Source organism: Takifugu rubripes, chromosome 10 (assembly GCF_901000725.2).
Source record: "Takifugu rubripes chromosome 10, fTakRub1.2, whole genome shotgun sequence".
Taxonomy (NCBI): Eukaryota; Metazoa; Chordata; class Actinopteri; order Tetraodontiformes; family Tetraodontidae; genus Takifugu; species Takifugu rubripes.
In genome coordinates this window covers 10,752,987-10,771,661 of record NC_042294.1, presented here as the reverse complement: position 1 = coordinate 10,771,661, position 18,675 = coordinate 10,752,987, and the positions used below count along the sequence as shown (strand labels likewise).

Below are 18,675 nucleotides of genomic sequence, written 5' to 3'. Positions count from 1 at the left end.
AGAAAAATCCCCAAGTTTCTGCTGTGATGATGCGTCGAGCCTTAGCACTGTTGCTAGCTAGCTGAGAAAACGTCTCGGCGTGGTTAGCGTGTTACCATTGGCCCCCTGCATCCGAATCCTGGGACACTGCAGGGAACGTGCGCAGCACCGTGCACGCCGAAGCACCTCTGACTGCAGATGCGGTGAATCGGGCTCCTGCTGACCAGCAGAATTGGGTGTCTGCCGCCTGGACAGGTCTGATCTGGTGATAGATTAAAAGACAGAAAGGTGTTTTATTCCCCTTTTGAGCGGGCGGGTGGAAACAAGTGGAGGTCTTGGTCTGACGCTCCAGCAGATGAGGGGCAGGACGGCGAGGCCACGTTGTTTTAATATCTGCAGATGGTTAGTTTTTATTCTCAAGTCTTGTTTTACGGATCATTTACGGAACTGATGCGTGGGGTAAAAACCAAAGCACACAAATGGAGATAAAAAAAAAATAGGATTTCTTTGCTCCTGATTTTGAAGGTTTTCAGGGTCTTTTGAAGCAGATTACTCAGGCTGGGTAATTCTCAGCACGGCCCCCTCATTTGTTATTCTAAACAGGCTGTCATTGGCCTATTTAAGGCTTGTAATGATGAATAATATGTTTTTGGTGGCAAATATTCCAGCTGGTTACATCTGGAAGGAAGGACATGAGAGTAAAAGCAGCCTTAATGTTGCTCTGATTGTCTTTGGTGCTTCGGAATCTTCTAAATCTCCCTCTGTACACCTTCTGCATCATCACTTGAAGCCTCTGCTGGCTCCAGGTCAAAGAGCCGTCTCCTGGCCGTCTTTGATAGGCCGCTCATGGCGTTGGAGGCTTACCTGGGATCGCTCTGGAAACGCGCCTAATTTTCTGGCCCCCAGTCAGATGGCGGCCCGGCACAAACAGATGGGCCCTCAAAGGACCCTCGCTCCTGTGCTCCTGCGGAAGGATGGGATGAAAGGGCTGCTGGTGTAAAGGAGACAGGAAGTAATTCCTCTCATCTTCTCATTTCACGCAAATGAGCGCCAGTGATTTTCGTAACGAGTTGGCTGGCAGCTCCGGCGAGGGAGGCGGAGACGAGCGCCGAAAACCGTCGGACGGGGACAAACAGAGCCGGCTCTCCAGCGGAAGCTCTCAATTAACAACAAGGAACTTTAAATGGCGTGAGGGAAGCGAGTGGACGGCGGCGTGCCGTAAACAGCTTTGTTGTTGTTCCCTTTGATGACTCTCGTGTTAACACGGTGCAGCAGGACGCCTGATTCGCTCTCCTGTAATGACAGTTCGCACCAGCGGGATTATTCTGCCGTACCGGGTTTGTTGTTCTCTGAGATGCTCCGATTTTACGGGCTCAAGCCCGAGGAACATGCGGGGGAACCTTGTGCAAGGGTGCGTCTCTTCAGGTTCCTGCTGGTTCTGAAGCCTTGTTTGGAGACGATTCGAGGTTAAAAAAAGAAATCGAGTCGCCGCCATCTTGGGTTTCTTCTTGCCAGTGAAAAGAGAAAAACGACCTTTGGTTGGAGGGTGCGATGTGTTGGATCTATGCTGATGACGCCCGTATGTGCATGGTGGAAGGTCACCCTCTCCGATCCAGCCCGGTGAGAGGAAGCCTCCTCTCAAAGCCGAGAGCGAGACGTCCTTCTGTTGCTCAGTTACAGGCTGTGATTCATAGAACACAGGTGGGCCTAAAGGTGGGTCGGTTGTCTGATGAAGCTGCGTCTTCGTGTCAGACCACAAAAAGAAAAGGCGGGAGGATTAAGAGTCCGCCGAACACTCGGTAATCAATAGGCGGTCTGGATGGGGACACAAACAGGCGGTCGAGGAACCACAACCGTCGAGTCAAAGCCGCCTCGCTGCCTCCATTTTCACCACAGAGCATAACGATCCGCGGACCCCCCCCCCCCCCCCCCCCCCCCGACCGGCCGTGATTAGGCGTGTTAGTGCCGCGGTGGCGCTCCTGATTGCAGCTACCTTCCCAGTTTTATAATTTGAGCTCAGCTTGTGGCCTTTCTAATTCAGAGAGTGGAATAAGAAGCCTCCCGCTCGCCTGAATTGTCGACTCTGGATCTAGGTTGAGTTCCTCTTTGATGAGAGGTCAGAAACCGGGTCATTAGCGTCCCCGGCGCCGACGGAATCGAGGGTAGCCTCGTGTGAATTGTAACCTGGTCTCCGAGAGCACTTACAGTAAAACCTGAGCAGAGAAAGCCCTGAAATATGGCTCTTTATGGCAGCCAGCATGTACTTTGACAAGGTTAATGAGCTCTCACTAACTTTAATGGTGTGTTTTCCGACTCATGCGTCTTCATAAAGACCCCCTCCCCAGCGTCCGCAGGCGAGCGCGGCCGTTTCCGACAGCTGTGCCAGGCGAGCGTCTGCACCGGCGTGAGGAGCCCGATGATGAATCGCGTTTCCTCCCAATGTTCAGCTCACCTTGCAGAACCATCAGCAGATTACCTTCATTTGTCCGGATGCAGTGAGGTGAAGGAATGAAGAGGAGGTGGTGAAGTTCTGTTAATTCTGTTCTTGGGGGTGGGGGGGGCGTCCCAAGAGGGGTATTAAGGAGTGAGCAGAGCGAGGTGAGAGCTTTCGGGCTTCCCTGCAGCTCAAAGGCTGCCGGGTTTAAACGCACGCAGTCATCGCAGGAAATTAGAGACCCTTCATTCGTACTCGCTGCTAATTTTCTTCCCGCGGTGGGAGAACGGGCGTTTTATTCCGCGGAAAAATGGAAAGCCGAGACTAATCGTTTTATTTTAGGCTCCGCGACTCTCCCGCTGAAGCCAAGCGGCAACGGCAGGTGACATTTAACAGCCACCGCGTCTGAAACTGCTGCAACAGTTGCGAGGAGGGAGGGACGAGGGCGTTTCTGGAGGGTCTCAGGAACCGGCTCCCAGGGGGCTGAATTACTCTCAGCTTGACGAGAAGCAACAATTAGCAACGACTAAAAGGACAAACTTTGCCGTGTGGTTTACAGACGTGCCAGCGAGGGAGGGGAGACACTCCTGCGTGCTGAGATTAGAAATCCGACCTTTTCCAGAAACATTTACACGTTCTTCACGTAACGTGCTTCGGAATGTTCCGTTTCTGCTGCCAAGTCCCCCAAAATAAGAGCCGCGGCAGAAGAAAAGGTGACGGAGACGGACCCTTTTGTAGAGGAACGCCGGCGGAACCGGCGCACGTTTCTGCACGCTGCCGCAAATAGGCGTAGAACAGACGGAATCGACGGCAGCGTTTGTGGGTTCTTGACCCCAAACTTGGCCCCGCCTGGGATTCAAACCCACAACTCTACACGTAAACCCCTCCCAGATGTGACCCAGCTCCAGAAGGAGGACGTGGGCAGAGAAAACCCCTGCATGGTGGTCCAGAGCTCCAGACACACTGCAAAAGCCTCCACAACCAGGGTTTGTTCTTGGCGTTCTGTCCACGGCGGCGAGGGGCCGCACCTGAGCGCTGGCCGCTCGCCGCCCAACAGTTGTGCTCAACTTAGAACAAACGGCAGAGCTGTAGTTCAGCAGGAGCAGGCGGAGCGAACCAGGAGGTTGTCCTGGGCGATCAGGAGCCCGTGGTGGTGGACTGGGCCCCGCCTCCACTCCTTTAAACCGCTCCGCCTGCCTGTCGCCCGGCACCGGAGTAACGATGGTGGGCGCACAATCGCGAGCAGATAGGCGAAGGTCATCCGCTCGCTGAACATGATGGAGCGAGCCTCGCCGCGTCTCCATCTCCTTCTCTTCTCTTTGATGGCTCTCTCCATCACCTGTAGTCACAGCTCTTAACATGTGCTCTGCGCTCCGCCTCTCCGCGCTCCGTCCTCGCCGTGTCCGCCCGCCTCGTTCATCCACTCGCCCTGGCCTGGAGACGTCATTGAGAGAACCTTGAGATAGATGAGGTCTGGAATGAGAGGCAGGCGTCGTCCCAGGAGGAGAATAGAGTTAGAAACGCCGTAAATCAGAGCGCATCATCGCGGACGGCGGCGGCGTTTTGCCTCCCAAGCCCATAAACCCGAATGCAATAATGTTTTCAGGCGGGACGGCAGCAGCTGTCATAAAATCAAACATATGCTCAATATGGCCGACGCGCGCCGCTGTGAAATTGAATGACGTGAAACACGTGGGACGGCGCTCCTGGAAAGTCCTCATCCGAATCTTCTCCGCCACTTTAGCGACGCCATTCCGACAAGAGTGGAAGCTCTGAGGACCGTAGACATGCGGACCCTTTAATCACCTTATTATAGCATTTTAGTCTGCCCCCTAGTGGCCATAAGCGGAACATCATATCTTCCTTCCGGCACATTAGAGTCCAACGGCGACGCGATAAATCAGATTTCCACACGAGCTCGTTTGTATCGCGTCAGAGCGTGTTTGTTGGCAGAACATTAGCGCTTTGATGTGCTTCCATCGTTTAAATGCAACACTTAACCTTTCTCCCCGCCCGCGTTCGCAGCTCGCGGCAGCCACTCACTCAATCACGCCGCGTTTCTGTGTCAGCGTCTTCTGTGAGCAGCGCCGCCTGTTCAGCCGCAGCCGCCGTGATTTGATTTGTACCACAGCGGCTCAAACAGATGCTGCACGTGCGCGTGCGCTTGCGCGCGTTGACCAGATCCCATCTGCCTGAAGCGCTTGTTCGGCTCAGAGGAGACGATGTGGGCAGAGTGAAGAAGTCCCTGTTGGTCTGGCCGTTTCCTGTCTGACTGAAGATCAAACTAGGGATGACGTCACGACCCATCAGCTCCCGCCGGGTCTGTCGGGTCTGATGACCCGAAAGAGAAAAGAGTGAGGCCGCTGTCAGTGACAGCAGAGCAGGAACTCAGACTGGGTCTCAAACCCATTTAGTCTGATGAAAATGGTAAAAATGTAAGGTGGAGGTCAGAGGTCAGAACCACTGAAGGACTCCCTGTCAGACCAGGAGTGTCTGTTTAAACTGGTTCTGATTTAATCTGATCAGACTGAGATTAGCAGTTTTGAAGAGGTGGTCCGGGCGCTGCTCAGACGATGCCAACACACTTAAATCTCAGCCTTCATCTCTCCGTTTCCTTATTTCCTCCCGCTGACGTCTTCAAAGCTTCCTGCTTTTTGTAGTTGTCAGATGAGTTTGCAGCTCTGAGGACTTTACCTGCCTGAATCAAAAACACGTGAACGTGGCGGCGACGAGCGCGGCTTCTGCACCCCCGACTCTTAAATTAGTCACGTATGAGAACTTCAGCTCCCCCGACAGCAAACAGCCGCCGACTTGCGGGCGTCTTTGCTTTTGTTCGTTTCATCTTAACTTTGAGTGAAAAATAATGACTTCAGACAAAAGCGCGGAAATGTCAGTGCGGTTTCAATGGGATTTGATCGCGTGTGTCTAGAAACAGCTTAAAATAATAAGTTATTCCTTCAGAGTTTCTTTTTTTCTCTTGTTTTTTTTTACGCGTTGCACCATTTGGATGCCAGGAGCCGCAGTACCATACCCGACCACCAGGGGCAGCCAGCACTCCCCACTGGAGGGACGCTTCACATTTGCTAAGTTTTGAGCCGACTGATGGATAAAACATTCCTCAGCAGTCCTAATGACCCAGCTAACACTGAAACGGTAATTGCTAGCCACCCTCTGGGACCTTTTTCCTTAATTAGTCCCTGTGACAACAACGTTGTAACCTTAATCGCCATCGGGAGTTGACGTTGTCACCCTACAAGCACCCGGCATCGCAGCCGTGCCCCTGCCGGCTGGCACCCTGATAGATTACCCCTGCAAATGTCTAAAGGTTGAGCCTCTCACCTCCTGACATTTTGCTACAGTTTTGGCGGAAAAGCGGGAAAAAAAACCCCAACTCCAAACACCGACGGCAGCGTTAATTTAATGTCAGGCAGAGAACAACAAACAGTTTATTTCTTCTCTTTTTTCCACCTAATAAAAAAACCCCACACCCCACATTCCCCCACCTCGTGGACCCAGATCGGCACTTTTTGCGCTCCCATCGCAGTTCTCCGATCCCAATCCTACCGGACACGCTGGATTGGCGGGTTGCCGCTGACCTGAGCTCTGGAGGCTAACGAAAGAAGCATCCAACAACGTAACTCGAGGGTTCTCCTGGAGTTCTGGGTTCCTGAATCAGCGTGGAACAGGGGAATCATTATGGGCTGCGTGGCGATAATGCCGCTCCGACTGCCGTGTAATGAAGCCGTCGTGAATAAAAGGGAGTGAAGTGGAAAAAGAACTCCTGTTCCATTTCAGTAATTCCATTTGTAAAAGACAGTTTGTCTTTGTGCTTTCTCCATGACTATTGATCTAATTAATTCACGCCGCTTAGCATGAGGGAAGCTAGCGAGGCAGAAGTTTTCCAGCAGCCGGCGTTCCTTAATCCTGACAGGTTTTTAATTTGGCCTGTCAGATAAAAGCTGCCGTAATTGAAAACACCTTGAGTCCGTGTAAAGATAGCAATAATGGAAATTAGCCCGCTTTTTTTTGGGCGGCCTTAATCACTCACACGAAGAAGAAAGTGGCTAAAGAAAGGCTTTTTGTGCATCCGGAATTGTCGGCAAAAGTTACAGGAAACACAATTAAGCCAGGCGAGAGCGACAGACACAAAGCAATCATTTATGAATTTGTAATAAGTGCAGAGAGAAGCAATTTAGTCTGTAGAAATTGGAATCAGGCGAATGATTGAGCTCCTGCCAAAGTCCTTGTTAGCTGAGAGCTTTCTTTCTGAGCGCTAATGTATGTGTTTGAGGGAACCTCACGTCTGTGGAAACTCGATATGTGGCCATTTTTCTTTCCCATTCGAGGAAAGACTGCAAAACTAAAACTGATCACTTCTGTAACGCTACCCCATTTCATTATTCCGCATAGGCGGCGCTGGAGCAACTTCCCGTCCGATTAATAGCCACGTCGGGAGAGTTTGCCAATGCTAATGCTTGTTTCCTCCCAGACTGAGGGTGGGCCCGAACTACATCCCTGAGGGACTCCGAGTCGTTGCAGTTTGGACGTTCTTGGTGGTTTCACAGCAGCAGTAAATGCAGATTTATTTTCCATCTTACATTTCTGCTCCGTAATTGAGAGTTTAGCCGCGGACTTATTATGGGATGTGGACGGCTGTGCTCATTCTGCCGGCCGATGAGCTCCAGATACCAGGCTGAGATTGTGGGATGGGACTGGAGTAATCCCAGGTCACCTTCGCAGCGGAAATCCCTGAAGGCACCAGCGCCCCCCCCCCCCCCTCACCCCCGCCCGTCTTCCCTGTCTGCCTTCCTGTCTCTCCTGGATTTTCATTTTTCATTTCTTTAATCCCTCCATCTCCTACGTTAGCCTAGCTCGGGAGCCCTGTGTGTCTCTGTTAAAGGTTACACCACTAAGCCGCCTGGCTTCGCGTTAGCTGCACTTTGTGCACCTTCATTTTTACTCATTTTTGGGACGTTTCAGCACTCGTTTGAATAAATAAGTGACAGAACGTGAAAATATCGAATCAAGATCGCTGCTTATGTTAGTGGACGGTGGTGTTTGGTGATGCTAGCTAACGGAACTGTAAACGCACCCTGATAAATTACAAGGTTTTCAGATTTTAGTCACATGCTGGCTCACTGGTGCTAATTAGCATGAGCCGAGAAAATTAGCATTGAGGAAGGACTACGGTGGTGCTTTTGCACGTTATTTTGTTGCACTCTATCATATTGAGCTAGACAAAATTCCACTGATTAAAATAGCAAATGTGATGTTTTGGTTTTTGCTGTGGGCTCGTTGCCACATGGGTGATGTTGCGTGTGACCTTAACGCTGGGCGGGCGGTCACCTCCCCGCAGCATCGCATCGTGGGTCATGAATTCTGGATTACCCGGCGGAGTTGCCGCGGTTTTCCATGTAAATGCGCTGGCTTGTGAATTAAATTTTGATTCCATCAGCAATAACAGACAACAAACGTTGCCTGAAAGATTTGCCTTTGAAAACTCTTCCAATCTCAACCCACCAGGTCCAGCAGCGAGACGCAGCGGGCTGCACTGCCCCCTGCTGTCCAGGCGCTGTCACTGCAGCTCAACTGTCGCCTCCCTAATTAGGGGACTCGATCCACTCGAGGTGGTTGCGCCTGTTGTCACCATGAAATATGGACGTGCTGTTGTTGGCGGGACAAGAGAATCCACTCCAGACATGAATCCTGCATCAGGGACGAGGTCGGACTGTGGTTAAAGTGTTAAAAATAAAATAAACATGGAATGAGGCGTCGAGGTGGCAGGGCCCTTCAGCCCAGCAGGGTTCCGCCTGTTCGGCCCATGAACCCAGGTAGCTGACACATTTTGATAATGGGGAAGAGACGGGGCATGTTGTTGTCGTGGAAACGGTCATTGTTTTGATTCGGGTAGCGTGAAAAGGATGGTGAATTTTGTGTAACATCAGAAAAGACTAAGCTAATGTCCTTTTTGAAAATCTATGTAATTTATTTCCCCCTTCACTTAAAAAAAACTGTTACTGTTAGAATAAAACACTTTTTCTATTACATTTTCCCCCGTTTTTGTCCAACATCAACTGTAGTTCTCGGTTTAAACGCAAGATGGAGCCCTTTAACAAGACTTCGAGGAGGAAAATCTTTCTACTCTTTCATGAAATCAGACCAAGATGCAACTATTCTTTGTTCCATCACCACGAACACGCCCATTAGCTTCATGACAGGAAACAGCTCTTCAGCTGTGTCTCTTTCAAAGTAAAACAGGCACTAATTACACACACACACGCACACACACACACACACACACACACACACACACACACACACACACACACACACACTTTTAGGAGACCTTGAATGAAGTTTTCACACCAGGTTTCCATGACAACTCTTGAAGGGTTGAGGGAGGTTATCCTGTCACTCCTGGACACCTAATCGCTTGCTCGCCTTGATAAATCCAGACGACTTTGGGCAAAGTGGACGATTCCTCAATGCCTGGATGAGTTGGACTGAACGTCTCCCCTCTAGGACCCCATCTTTCCCTCGTTGCCCTGAACACCAGAACCGCCAGAACCACCAGAACCTTGCAATGGAATGGAGCTCTGCACATTTGTTGACAACACCGCCACCTAGTGTCTCAGTAGTGCAGCTGCAGCTGTGTTGAGACCCTCTCATGTCTTCTTCACCGCTTTATCCGTTTTGGGGTCACAGGACCCTATATGGGCATTTTTGGGTTCAGGACCTTGCCCAAGGGTACCTCGGCAGTGCTCTGAAGGTGTTCTGGCACCCTCCCCTACTACAAGGACTCCGTCCATGTTTTGCACTGGGACTCGAACCAGCTCCCAACAGACTGGGCGACCACCGTTTGGACACTGGTTTGGACTAAAAGGTCTGGAAGAAAAAGAATCTGGCAAAATGGACCAGTAAAACCAACAGCGACGCTCTTCGTGATGAATTAACTTCCCTGAATTAGCGACCTGGACGATGAGGCTGGAGCTGGGCTGACGCTTCCTTAACGTCCGCGCTGCCCTCTCATTAGCGCCGTGTTTGTGACAGTAATGTCCTGGACGGGCCGGGCGTGCCCGCCATGATAATCCCCTCATCCTTTCAACCCAAACTCCAGCAAATGAATGAGAAAATCGGGGGAGTCGTCCTGTTTTTTTCCCCTCTCTGCATCCGACGCTGAGGCTGCTTCCTCTTTCAGGGACCACGTCCCACTAAGTGGACAATATTCCGAGCACGTCTGTTGCATCTCATTGTTCCATTAATGCACGACGTTGCTCCCCGGCTCCTCGCCACCATACATTATCTCCCAGTCTCGCCAATCCTTTATCTTGCCTCATCTTCTCCTATTTTTTCCCGGGTTCTGAACCCCAACTCAGAGTGATGTCATCGGAAAGCTGGAATGTGCTTCCCCTTGCTTTTTCTGGGAAAGACGACCTGCTCTATATGATGTCATTGCTTTAAAATGAACTTTGGATAAACCCAAACTCACCACAAACTCGGGTCAACGTCGGGTCAACCACAGCAGTGCTGAATGAAATTCCGGGCGGGCCGCAGGTCATGTGACCGCGTGGAGAACGGCAGGACATTCGGTTCTGATGTGACATTAAAGCGAACAATTAAAAAACCCAGAGCTTCAACTGATATAAAGCTACTTTTCCATCATTCTCCAATAATTCCTTGGTCCATTAGCTGTTACCGTGGTAACCGCTGCTCTTTGTGTGGTCCTTCCCTGCGTTGTCGTTGTAATGCTGCTGCGCGCATTAATATTCTGATCTGAAATAACTCATTAATGGCGGTTCTGGGGCCGACGCCATGATTTGGGTCCAGATCTGGTTCCTGGAGCAGAATTTACAGTCAAAATGGGTTTTCGGGGTTCAGCGACCGCACAAACTTTATTTTCCCCACCAAGCAAAAGTTCCGAAGGGTCTGTGAGCGGCGGGGAGCTGGAAAAGCCTCCGGACACACACGCAAACACATGTTTGCATCTCAGCCTGTGTAGCCATGGCAACCACACAAAGCTGACTTACAACTAACATGTTTAACCTTCTCAGCAGCGAGAAACAAAAGAAAGTCTGTCGGAGATGGTTTCTGTAAATATTTCAGACTAGAACGTTTAAAACCCTTAAATATATATATATATATATATAGAGGGAGAGAGAGAGAGAGAGAGAGCTCCAGGGTCGTGGTGGCCCAGTTTGCTCCTGGAGCAGACGTTCCGGAGAGGACCGCTGAACTCGCCAGGGCTCAGCTGGAGGTCAGGGAAGGCGTCCGTGGGGTCGGGCTCGGTTCCTCCTTCAGGCGTCAGCCAGCGCCGGCCCGGCTGCTTTAGAGTGACAGTCCTGGAGCCACACGGCGCCCCCATCAGCCCGGGCATGGTGCTGGACTCCTGGATCTTCTCCCTTTTAAAAAGAGAACGGGATTTAAAACCACTGAACTTCCTGCCAGGTACCTCTGAAGGTGGCTGTTCCACCGCCCAGTTGGGTGGGGAGAGAGAGAGAGGGCTGTGGCGATGGTTCTGGGACGGACCAAAACACAGCAGGTTCTGTGAATGACCCAGACCTCCGCCGTCCCAACAGAACCGAAGTTCTCCAGCTTCAGACGGTCATTCAGTCCTCAGAAATTAAAATTGTTATGGAACAACATCCAGTCCAGTCTGACTCGTCTCTTGCTCATAAACATCCACTTTTCTATTTTTACACCGGCGGGAGATAATCGTGCGTTTCCGAGGTCGCACTGACCACCTTCCCTAACGTACGTCCGCCGAGAGGCCGACCTGCTTCTGCTGGGTCAGAAACATTCGCAATGCAACTTTTTAGCAGCCAGAAAGGAAAGTTCACAGCCTGAACCTCCTACTGGGACCAGTGCTGGAGGAGAGAGGAGCAAACAGGAAGTCGTTCTCAGCCCGGTGGCGGAGGTCTGTGTATTAATGACATGTAAGAAAATCGAACTGATCCATCACGGAGACGTACTGAGTGCTCTGAAGTACTGAAATATTCCCAAAAAACAGCCCTCACAACATGTTTTTTCCTCCCTCTTGAATACGCAGGTCTGCAGGTCTTTTCAATTACATGAAGAGATTCTTTCTCTTTTTTCCACATTCTTGTGTGTTTTTGTGTTTTTTTGGACCTGAAATAACGCAGCGCATCTTTTGATGAAGGACGCCACGGAAGCCTCCACCTCACAGGGAGAGTTTGTCATTTATTTTAATAGAAGAAATAAAAGAAAAGTGGACCCAGACGGGCAGAACCGGCGGTCTGATTCTGACACACGGCTCGGATCGCAGAAGTTCTGTCTGCGCTGCTCCCGGGTCAATGATTCTGCGTCCGCTCTGACCCCAACGACGGCTTGTTTGTTTGCTGAAACCGTGGGAGACAAACGTCCTCCCGGTCTGGCTGCTAAGCGACGAGGACCAAAAATGACCCGCCTGCTTATTTATTTAATCCAGCGCAGCGAGATTCGATCTACAGCGAGCGGACCGACGGCTTTATGAGTCTGACGTGAACATACTCAGCGTCCCTCCTCACACTTTGACCTTTAAGGACGTGCCTGACGTCCTGGAGACTGCAGGTCTGTTTTAAATGTCCCCGATGGAGGTTTGAAGGGATCGGCCCAGCTGGCTGAAGCTGAGGCGACAGGAAAAACTCAGCAGGAATCAGGAGATTCAGAAACAAGCGTCCCCGGGGTTGTCTGTCATTGGGGCTGGACAGAGACGTCAGGACAGGCGTGTCTCTTAATCGCCTCCCTGGATCAAGTGTTTTTGACGGAGCTGCAGAAGCGGAGACCAATCAAAATTCTGATGAACGGAGTCAGGCGCTGTGCAGCCTGAGGGGGTTATTCCCATGTTTCGCTTCCTCCTCCCTCCTCAGATGACTTGATGACTTGTTCAGGGCTCCAGATCCTGGTCTTTTAGTCCCCTGCAGAGTTACACGTCTCCCTCTTTCCATGTCTCCTTTTATTTGGTGCCTTTGAGAAAGAGAAAAGGAGCCTGAAGAGCTCCAATCGATCTCCATCATTTCAAGCACCGTCTGATGTTCGTTGGGGGGCGATGAAAGGCAACGACCCTGGATCTGTATGAACAGGTAATAAAGAACAGGTAACGAGGACGTTCAGTGGCAGCATCAGGACGTCCTGTCCAAACGTCACCGCTTTATTAAGCTCTTGTTGAGCAGACTGAAGCCGGGAACTACAGACACGGGCAAAACAGACTGTCCAATGGTTTGATTTCAAAAGGGAACAAAAAGGTGAAGCTGTGATGCCCCGGTCAGGGGCTGATCTGAAGGGCAGTAATCTGTAGAACAAAGGTGAGGCGGGTAAAAAGAAAGCACAAAAGCAGGCAAGTGAGGGTTCAATCTCCAAAGCTTGTCTAGAACAGAGAAATGAGCCGCTCTTTAAAGCTAATCTAATTAACTAATTAAGCTCTTTAAAGCTGATCTAATTAACCAGTACGAGCAGCAGGAGAGGAAGCTGGTGATCGGTCAGCCCCGCCCGCCCGGGAACAGGGAAGACCAGGAAAACCTGCAGGAGCAAACCAACATAAAGGGAGGGGAACAGCTCTGGAACAGGACGGAGCTCTGGGCTTGACCAAAGCTGCAGCAGCTCCTGTCCACCGCCCTTCCGTGGACCTGTGAGCATCAGTGGAAGGTAAACTGGTCTGGTCACATGACCAGCATGGTACCAGTGCAGCTCCCCGAGCCGCCCCACAGCTGTATTCCCTGGCCCCTTTGGCAGGATGATGACATCTGTTTGCCTCAGGAAGGGTTTGAGGAGCAGAACTGGAGGTGTTGACGTGTCCTGATGACCCGGATCTCAGTTCCCTCCAGCACCTTTGGGTGGGGGCCCTGCCTCACAGGGATTTAAAGGGTCTGCTGTTACCCCGCCACACCTCCAGGCAGGTGCTCCTGATGTCCCTCCAGATGATTAATGCTAATGCCACATTTTTAATGTTGCCCTTCTTCAGATTTTAGCTCACTTTTAATTCTGCAATTGTCCCCTTCAACGCAGCATGTAAAACACTTGTAATTCATTCAGGGTGGTTTTTTTTTTGAAGACCAACTTGTTCTCAAGGTTGCTCATTCATGCTCCACTGCAACCTGATCAGTCAGTGAATGGAAGTGAAGCCTGGAGGTATTTGTGTGTGCGTGCGTGTGTGTGTTATAACCGCACAGAAAGAGAGAGAGAAAGAGGGGGGGGCGAAGGGAAGAGGACCACAGCAGCTTACAAAGCAGCTTACGATGGTCTGCCCGCTCTCGCAGCATCTCCGGCTCACTCCTCCTTTTTCCTCTCGCATCTTTTAACTTTTTTCCCGTCACGTTTTTTCCCTCCGGCGATGCTGCGGGGACACCTGGACGTTTCTGTGTCCGCCGCTGACGAATGACGGGAAAAAAAAGAAGAGATTTCATCCCCCTCCAAGGTCGCTGTGCTGCTCTTTAGACAACTGAGCCCTGAGATTTGAACGATGGACAAATAAAGGAAAAGGACGACGGCGTGAAGAGGGAGAATGAACGCCACCGATCCCCCTGGGAGGGTGCAGGACTTCAGCAACGGGAGCCAAACCCCGGAGACGGACTTTCCAAACGAGGAGAAGGAATCGTCTACGGGATGCTACGAGCAGATGCTGATCTCCACGGAGGTGTTCCTGACTCTGGGAATCATCAGCCTGCTGGAGAACATCCTGGTGGTCGCCGCTATAGTGAAGAACAAGAATCTCCACTCGCCCATGTACTTTTTCATCTGCAGCCTGGCCGTGGCCGACATGCTCGTGAGCGTCTCCAACGCCTCCGAGACGATCGTCATAGCGCTCATCAACAGCGGCACGCTGACCATCCCCGCCACGCTGATCAAGAGCATGGACAACGTGTTTGACTCCATGATCTGCAGCTCTTTGCTGGCGTCCATCTGCAGCCTGCTCGCCATCGCCGTCGACCGCTACATCACCATCTTCTACGCCCTGCGCTACCACAACATCGTCACCCTGCGGAGAGCCTCGCTGGTCATCAGCAGCATCTGGACGTGCTGCACCGTGTCCGGCGTGCTCTTCATCGTCTACTCGGAGAGCACCACCGTGCTCATCTGCCTCATCACCATGTTCTTCACCATGCTGGTGCTCATGGCCTCCCTCTACGTCCACATGTTCCTGCTGGCGCGCCTGCACATGAAGCGGATCGCGGCGATGCCGGGCAACGCGCCCATCCACCAGAGAGCCAACCTGAAGGGCGCCATCACCCTCACCATCCTCCTGGGAGTGTTTGTGGTCTGCTGGGCGCCTTTCTTCCTTCACCTCATCCTCATGATCACCTGCCCCAAGAACCCATACTGCACGTGCTTCATGTCCCACTTCAACATGTACCTCATCCTCATCATGTGCAACTCCGTCATCGACCCCATCATCTACGCCTTTCGCAGCCAGGAGATGAGAAAAACCTTCAAGGAGATCTTCTGCTGCTCCCAAATGCTGGTGTGCATGTGAAAACCCAACAGAGCCGCAAAGGTTTGAAAGGTGGACGTCAAAAAGGGCTTTGATGCTAATTAGAACAATCAAAAAGTCGGGCTAGCGTCGGCCAGTGTTTCCCTCCGAGCCGCTTCGCCAAATCTGTCCAACGTGGTCGCGGGAGGCAGGTTGGACCAGAGCTGCACTCGTGTTTGCCAGCGTAGTTTCGTCCTGTGGTGAATGTGATTTGCATGCGTGTAAATAAACACACCTGCGAGCGCGCACGTTTTCCTCCAGAGTTTCTGCCTGATTCACTGGTCTCATTAACTCGATGGGGATTTTCTACAGTTTGAAGGCGTCCGTATTAAAACCAGCTCAGGACTTTAAGTCTGAAATCATCACGTTCGTACCTTGATCAGCTTTTTTGTTAATTATAGAATATATTATATATCGGATTTTAAACAACGAAGGCACTTTTTCTGACGGCTGAGCTGCAGTATTTTTATCATTGTTTGCAGCCAGAGCTGAGAGGGATCACGTGACCCCAGTTTCCGTGCTGATCTCAGACCATCTGCCCTCGTGGGCCACCGTAGATGTACAACTCACAGGCGGGGGTCCGCTCAGACTCCCACGTGCACATGCGGCGTCACGTAACAGCACGAACCTGTATGAATGTATCATTGTTGTGTGAGCCATCGCTATCAACCAGCCTTAAACATGCTGCTCTGTGCTGTGGAAGCCTGTGACGGTACTTCACGATCAAATCTTTTCAGTCTGTCTGTGAAAAGTGCTGTTTTCAGTGTTGCCTTATTCCGACATACATGGTGCTTGAACGGCATTTCCGAGCTCCTAAAAAATGATCTGAATTGAAACAGATCTCCCGCTGTGTGTTGAAAGCTTTACCTGGCGTGTGCTGATGTAAACGCTTGGCCAATGATGTGAAGCCACTTCAATAAATCACACTGCAACTCCAGCCACGCCGCTGTCGCCTCTCTTTGGTCTCTGTCGGGGGCTTTGATCTTGTCTTTACTATTTATTATGCTCAAAAATGACGGTTTTCCTGCCACCTAATGAACACGTGCACAGAGTTTTGTAACGGCTACGACAGCAAATATATCGGAGTGTTAATATCAAAACAGTATCAAGAAGATTCAGGGAGGGCTGCAGCGCCTGAGAGGATATTAGCAAACACCACACACACACACACACACACACACAGATGGATGGTGTGAGTGGAATGTATAATACACACATTTGTAGCATGAGATCACAACCCTGCCAATCTAAGCTGACTTCCTAACGTGCACATAAACACATTAAATAAAGGAAGTTTAAATCCGAGTGTCTGTTTGGAGGGGGTTTCCACAAAATGAGGAGGAAGGACCCAAAGCGTAAATACCTGCACGTGTGTGTTCTCGTTATGTACGTGTTCCAACTACCAGGGTGGATCTTTGAGTGTCATTCTTATCTGGTTGGGCATCAACCTTCACACCCTTTTCCCGTTGGGGTTCTCAGTCGGAGGTTTGCGTGCTCCTGGGCGACGCCTCCTTACGGCGCGTGCGCCCCCTTCTGGCGGAGAAGGGAATCGCACTTATTTAATATGCAGGCATACGCACATAAACACATTCATCTCTGCCTGATTGTTGAGTTCGTGCTAGTTGCGGGTGTCTCGCATCCTAAACTAGTCATTCCTTTTAGAATTCTGGCAGCTCGAAGTCAGTAATTCCGACTTCCAAGTGCAAATGGAATGCTTGAGTCAGCCATCTTCTTTGTTAGATCGTCTTTGTTCTTTGCAGATGTGCCTTTGTCAGCTTTGTTTAATATTATATAATTATCTTACGTCTGAGTCTTATCTAATTACCAATCCAATGATGAATAATAGGCCGAGGGTTCGTTAATTACACATGATTGGCAAAAAGTAAAAACATTATTTTCACAAAAGCTTTTAGAAACATTTCTGACATGACAGTCGGGTCGGCGTCGCCCACCATGGATGCGATTAGGGCCCGCCTCCCACGCCGGTAGCTTCGCCGACCCCAAATTAGCCACAAACTCCATTGTTTTTGGTGCATTAGCGCTCAGACTGACTTTGGCAACTTTGCAGCTCTAGCAAAGTGTCCATCAGATAAAAGCAACATTTCAGGAGTTTAAAGTACAATTTTACTTTGTCCGTGTTTAAACTGGAGGCTGTTTTTGGGCGCCGGCGTCGCAATTCTCCTGAAACCTGGTCCCTTAACTGGGAGTCTTGGAATATCCGGAAGCGTTACTGTCTGGGGGAATGGTGTTGAAGCCTCATGGGTCCGATCTGGACCTAAATGCCGGGACTTGTCATGGCGGCGGTGTTATAAAAAGCCAACGTGGTCGAGATCGGACTTCCGCAGAGGAAGTTCAGAAGATCCCGACAGGTGTCCGTAACCTACTGTAGTGTCACTGTAGCCCTTCTGCACGTCCACACGCTCCAAAAACTCACTCGGCGGAGCGGACGGGCGCCTGTAGCTGCTTCCTGGGTCATCGACTGTGCTGAATAATTAAGAGCAGCACATGTAGAAGTGCTGATAATAACGCAGCTGCTGTTTGAGGAGCGTGAGGGTGAAGAATGGAGCCCATTCCACTCAGGATTTATGCCTTTCCTCCACAACGTCACTTTCCATCGATCTGCTCCCCTCCGTCGCAGCTCTATGCAGCCAGGCTTCGCCAACCGCCACGTTTGCTTTATTCAAACAATCGGGTGTTGAAAACGACGTAAGAGGGGGGGAAAAAAACAACATTTCGTAACCTGACGAAGAAAATCGATTTTGCTGGGAAGCTGCTGGACAGAAAAATGAATTGCGCAAGTGGGTTAAAGTGGCTGGGAAATGTTACATGAACGCAATGGTTATTGGATTCATGCAGCTACGGTCAGGAAGTGCTAGCGGTGAGTTCTGGTCCCAGCCTGTGATTTAGGTCCAGATGAGAACTAAAGCCCTACGCATGCGTGTGGAACCAGGCTACACCTCCAACCCTCGTGCTCTCTGGAGGCCCGATTCCTCCCAGATTCAACTGAACCCACCATTTTGTAACGCAGACTGCTGATCGATGGGGATCTTTCCCAGTCTTAATGAGTGTGTAGCGGGGTCGAGACCCAACACACTAATATCAGAAGGGCTTCAGAAGCTGCTCTACAATCGCTGGTTTGCAGCCACCGTATGCGGCTGCGTTTATTCTGTGGCTTACCTCGGCTCCGCCTGCCCTTATCGCGCTGCCCTCCTGCAGGATCTGGGCGCAGAGCTGCTTGAATCTCATTACTGCCTGTTGGCTCGGCTCTCTCCGGCTGCAGCCAGACAAATAATGTTGGAATTTACTCTCCAGGCATGTCCTCACCTCTGGGTTCAATTAACAAACTGAACTGGACTTTTAATAATGCAGATAGTTTTCAACATTCACATTCTGAGGTCGCCGATGCTGCCAACAAAGGCTGCATTAGCATCTTATCTGCTGCTAGCAGCCATGCTAATCTTCAAGGCTAATGCAACAATTCCAACAGGACCTTGAAACGCTGCGCTATATTCATTTATTTTAAATGAAGTTATCTTACACAAAGACTGTTGGAAGTGAAGCCTCTGAAAGATCATCTGGGAACTCACGAGGAAAGTTTCCTCCGTTGTTGTCATTTAGTTCCTGGTACTTTTGGAAATATGGAAATATGGCACGTGCGCTTTATCTGTAGATTTACACTCGGAAGAAAGTGAGCGAGTGAGGGAGGGAGGGAGGCTATTAGAGCACCGGCACTCTTCTGTCAAGTGTTTTTGGGAAGCCAGAAAAGAGAAAATAAACCTTTGGAGAGTTCTTCCTTCAA

General features: G+C 50.6%; 1 protein-coding gene and 1 long non-coding RNA gene across 2 annotated transcripts in view; both read left to right on the top strand.

The window, feature by feature from the left end:
* The window catches only part of LOC115251209 (uncharacterized), a 58,953-nt gene extending 50,514 nt beyond the window's left edge, over positions 1–8,439 (top strand). The window contains exon 4 of the long non-coding RNA XR_003889771.1: positions 7,937–8,439. This is a non-coding gene — a long non-coding RNA (uncharacterized lncRNA). The remainder of the gene's footprint in view (positions 1–7,936) is intronic.
* Positions 8,440–13,910: 5,471 nt separating this feature from the next.
* Positions 13,911–14,879, top strand: mc4r (melanocortin 4 receptor). Its single transcript, NM_001032560.1, has one exon. It carries the CDS (start codon positions 13,911–13,913, stop codon positions 14,877–14,879), a length of 969 nt encoding a protein of 322 aa, NP_001027732.1.
* Positions 14,880–18,675: the final 3,796 nt, after the last annotated feature.

What these genes read in the sequence shown, in the direction of transcription:
- mc4r (NM_001032560.1), top strand. Translation starts at nt 13,911, where the DNA reads ATGAACGCCACCGATCCCCCTGGGAGGGTGCAGGACTTCAGCAACGGG.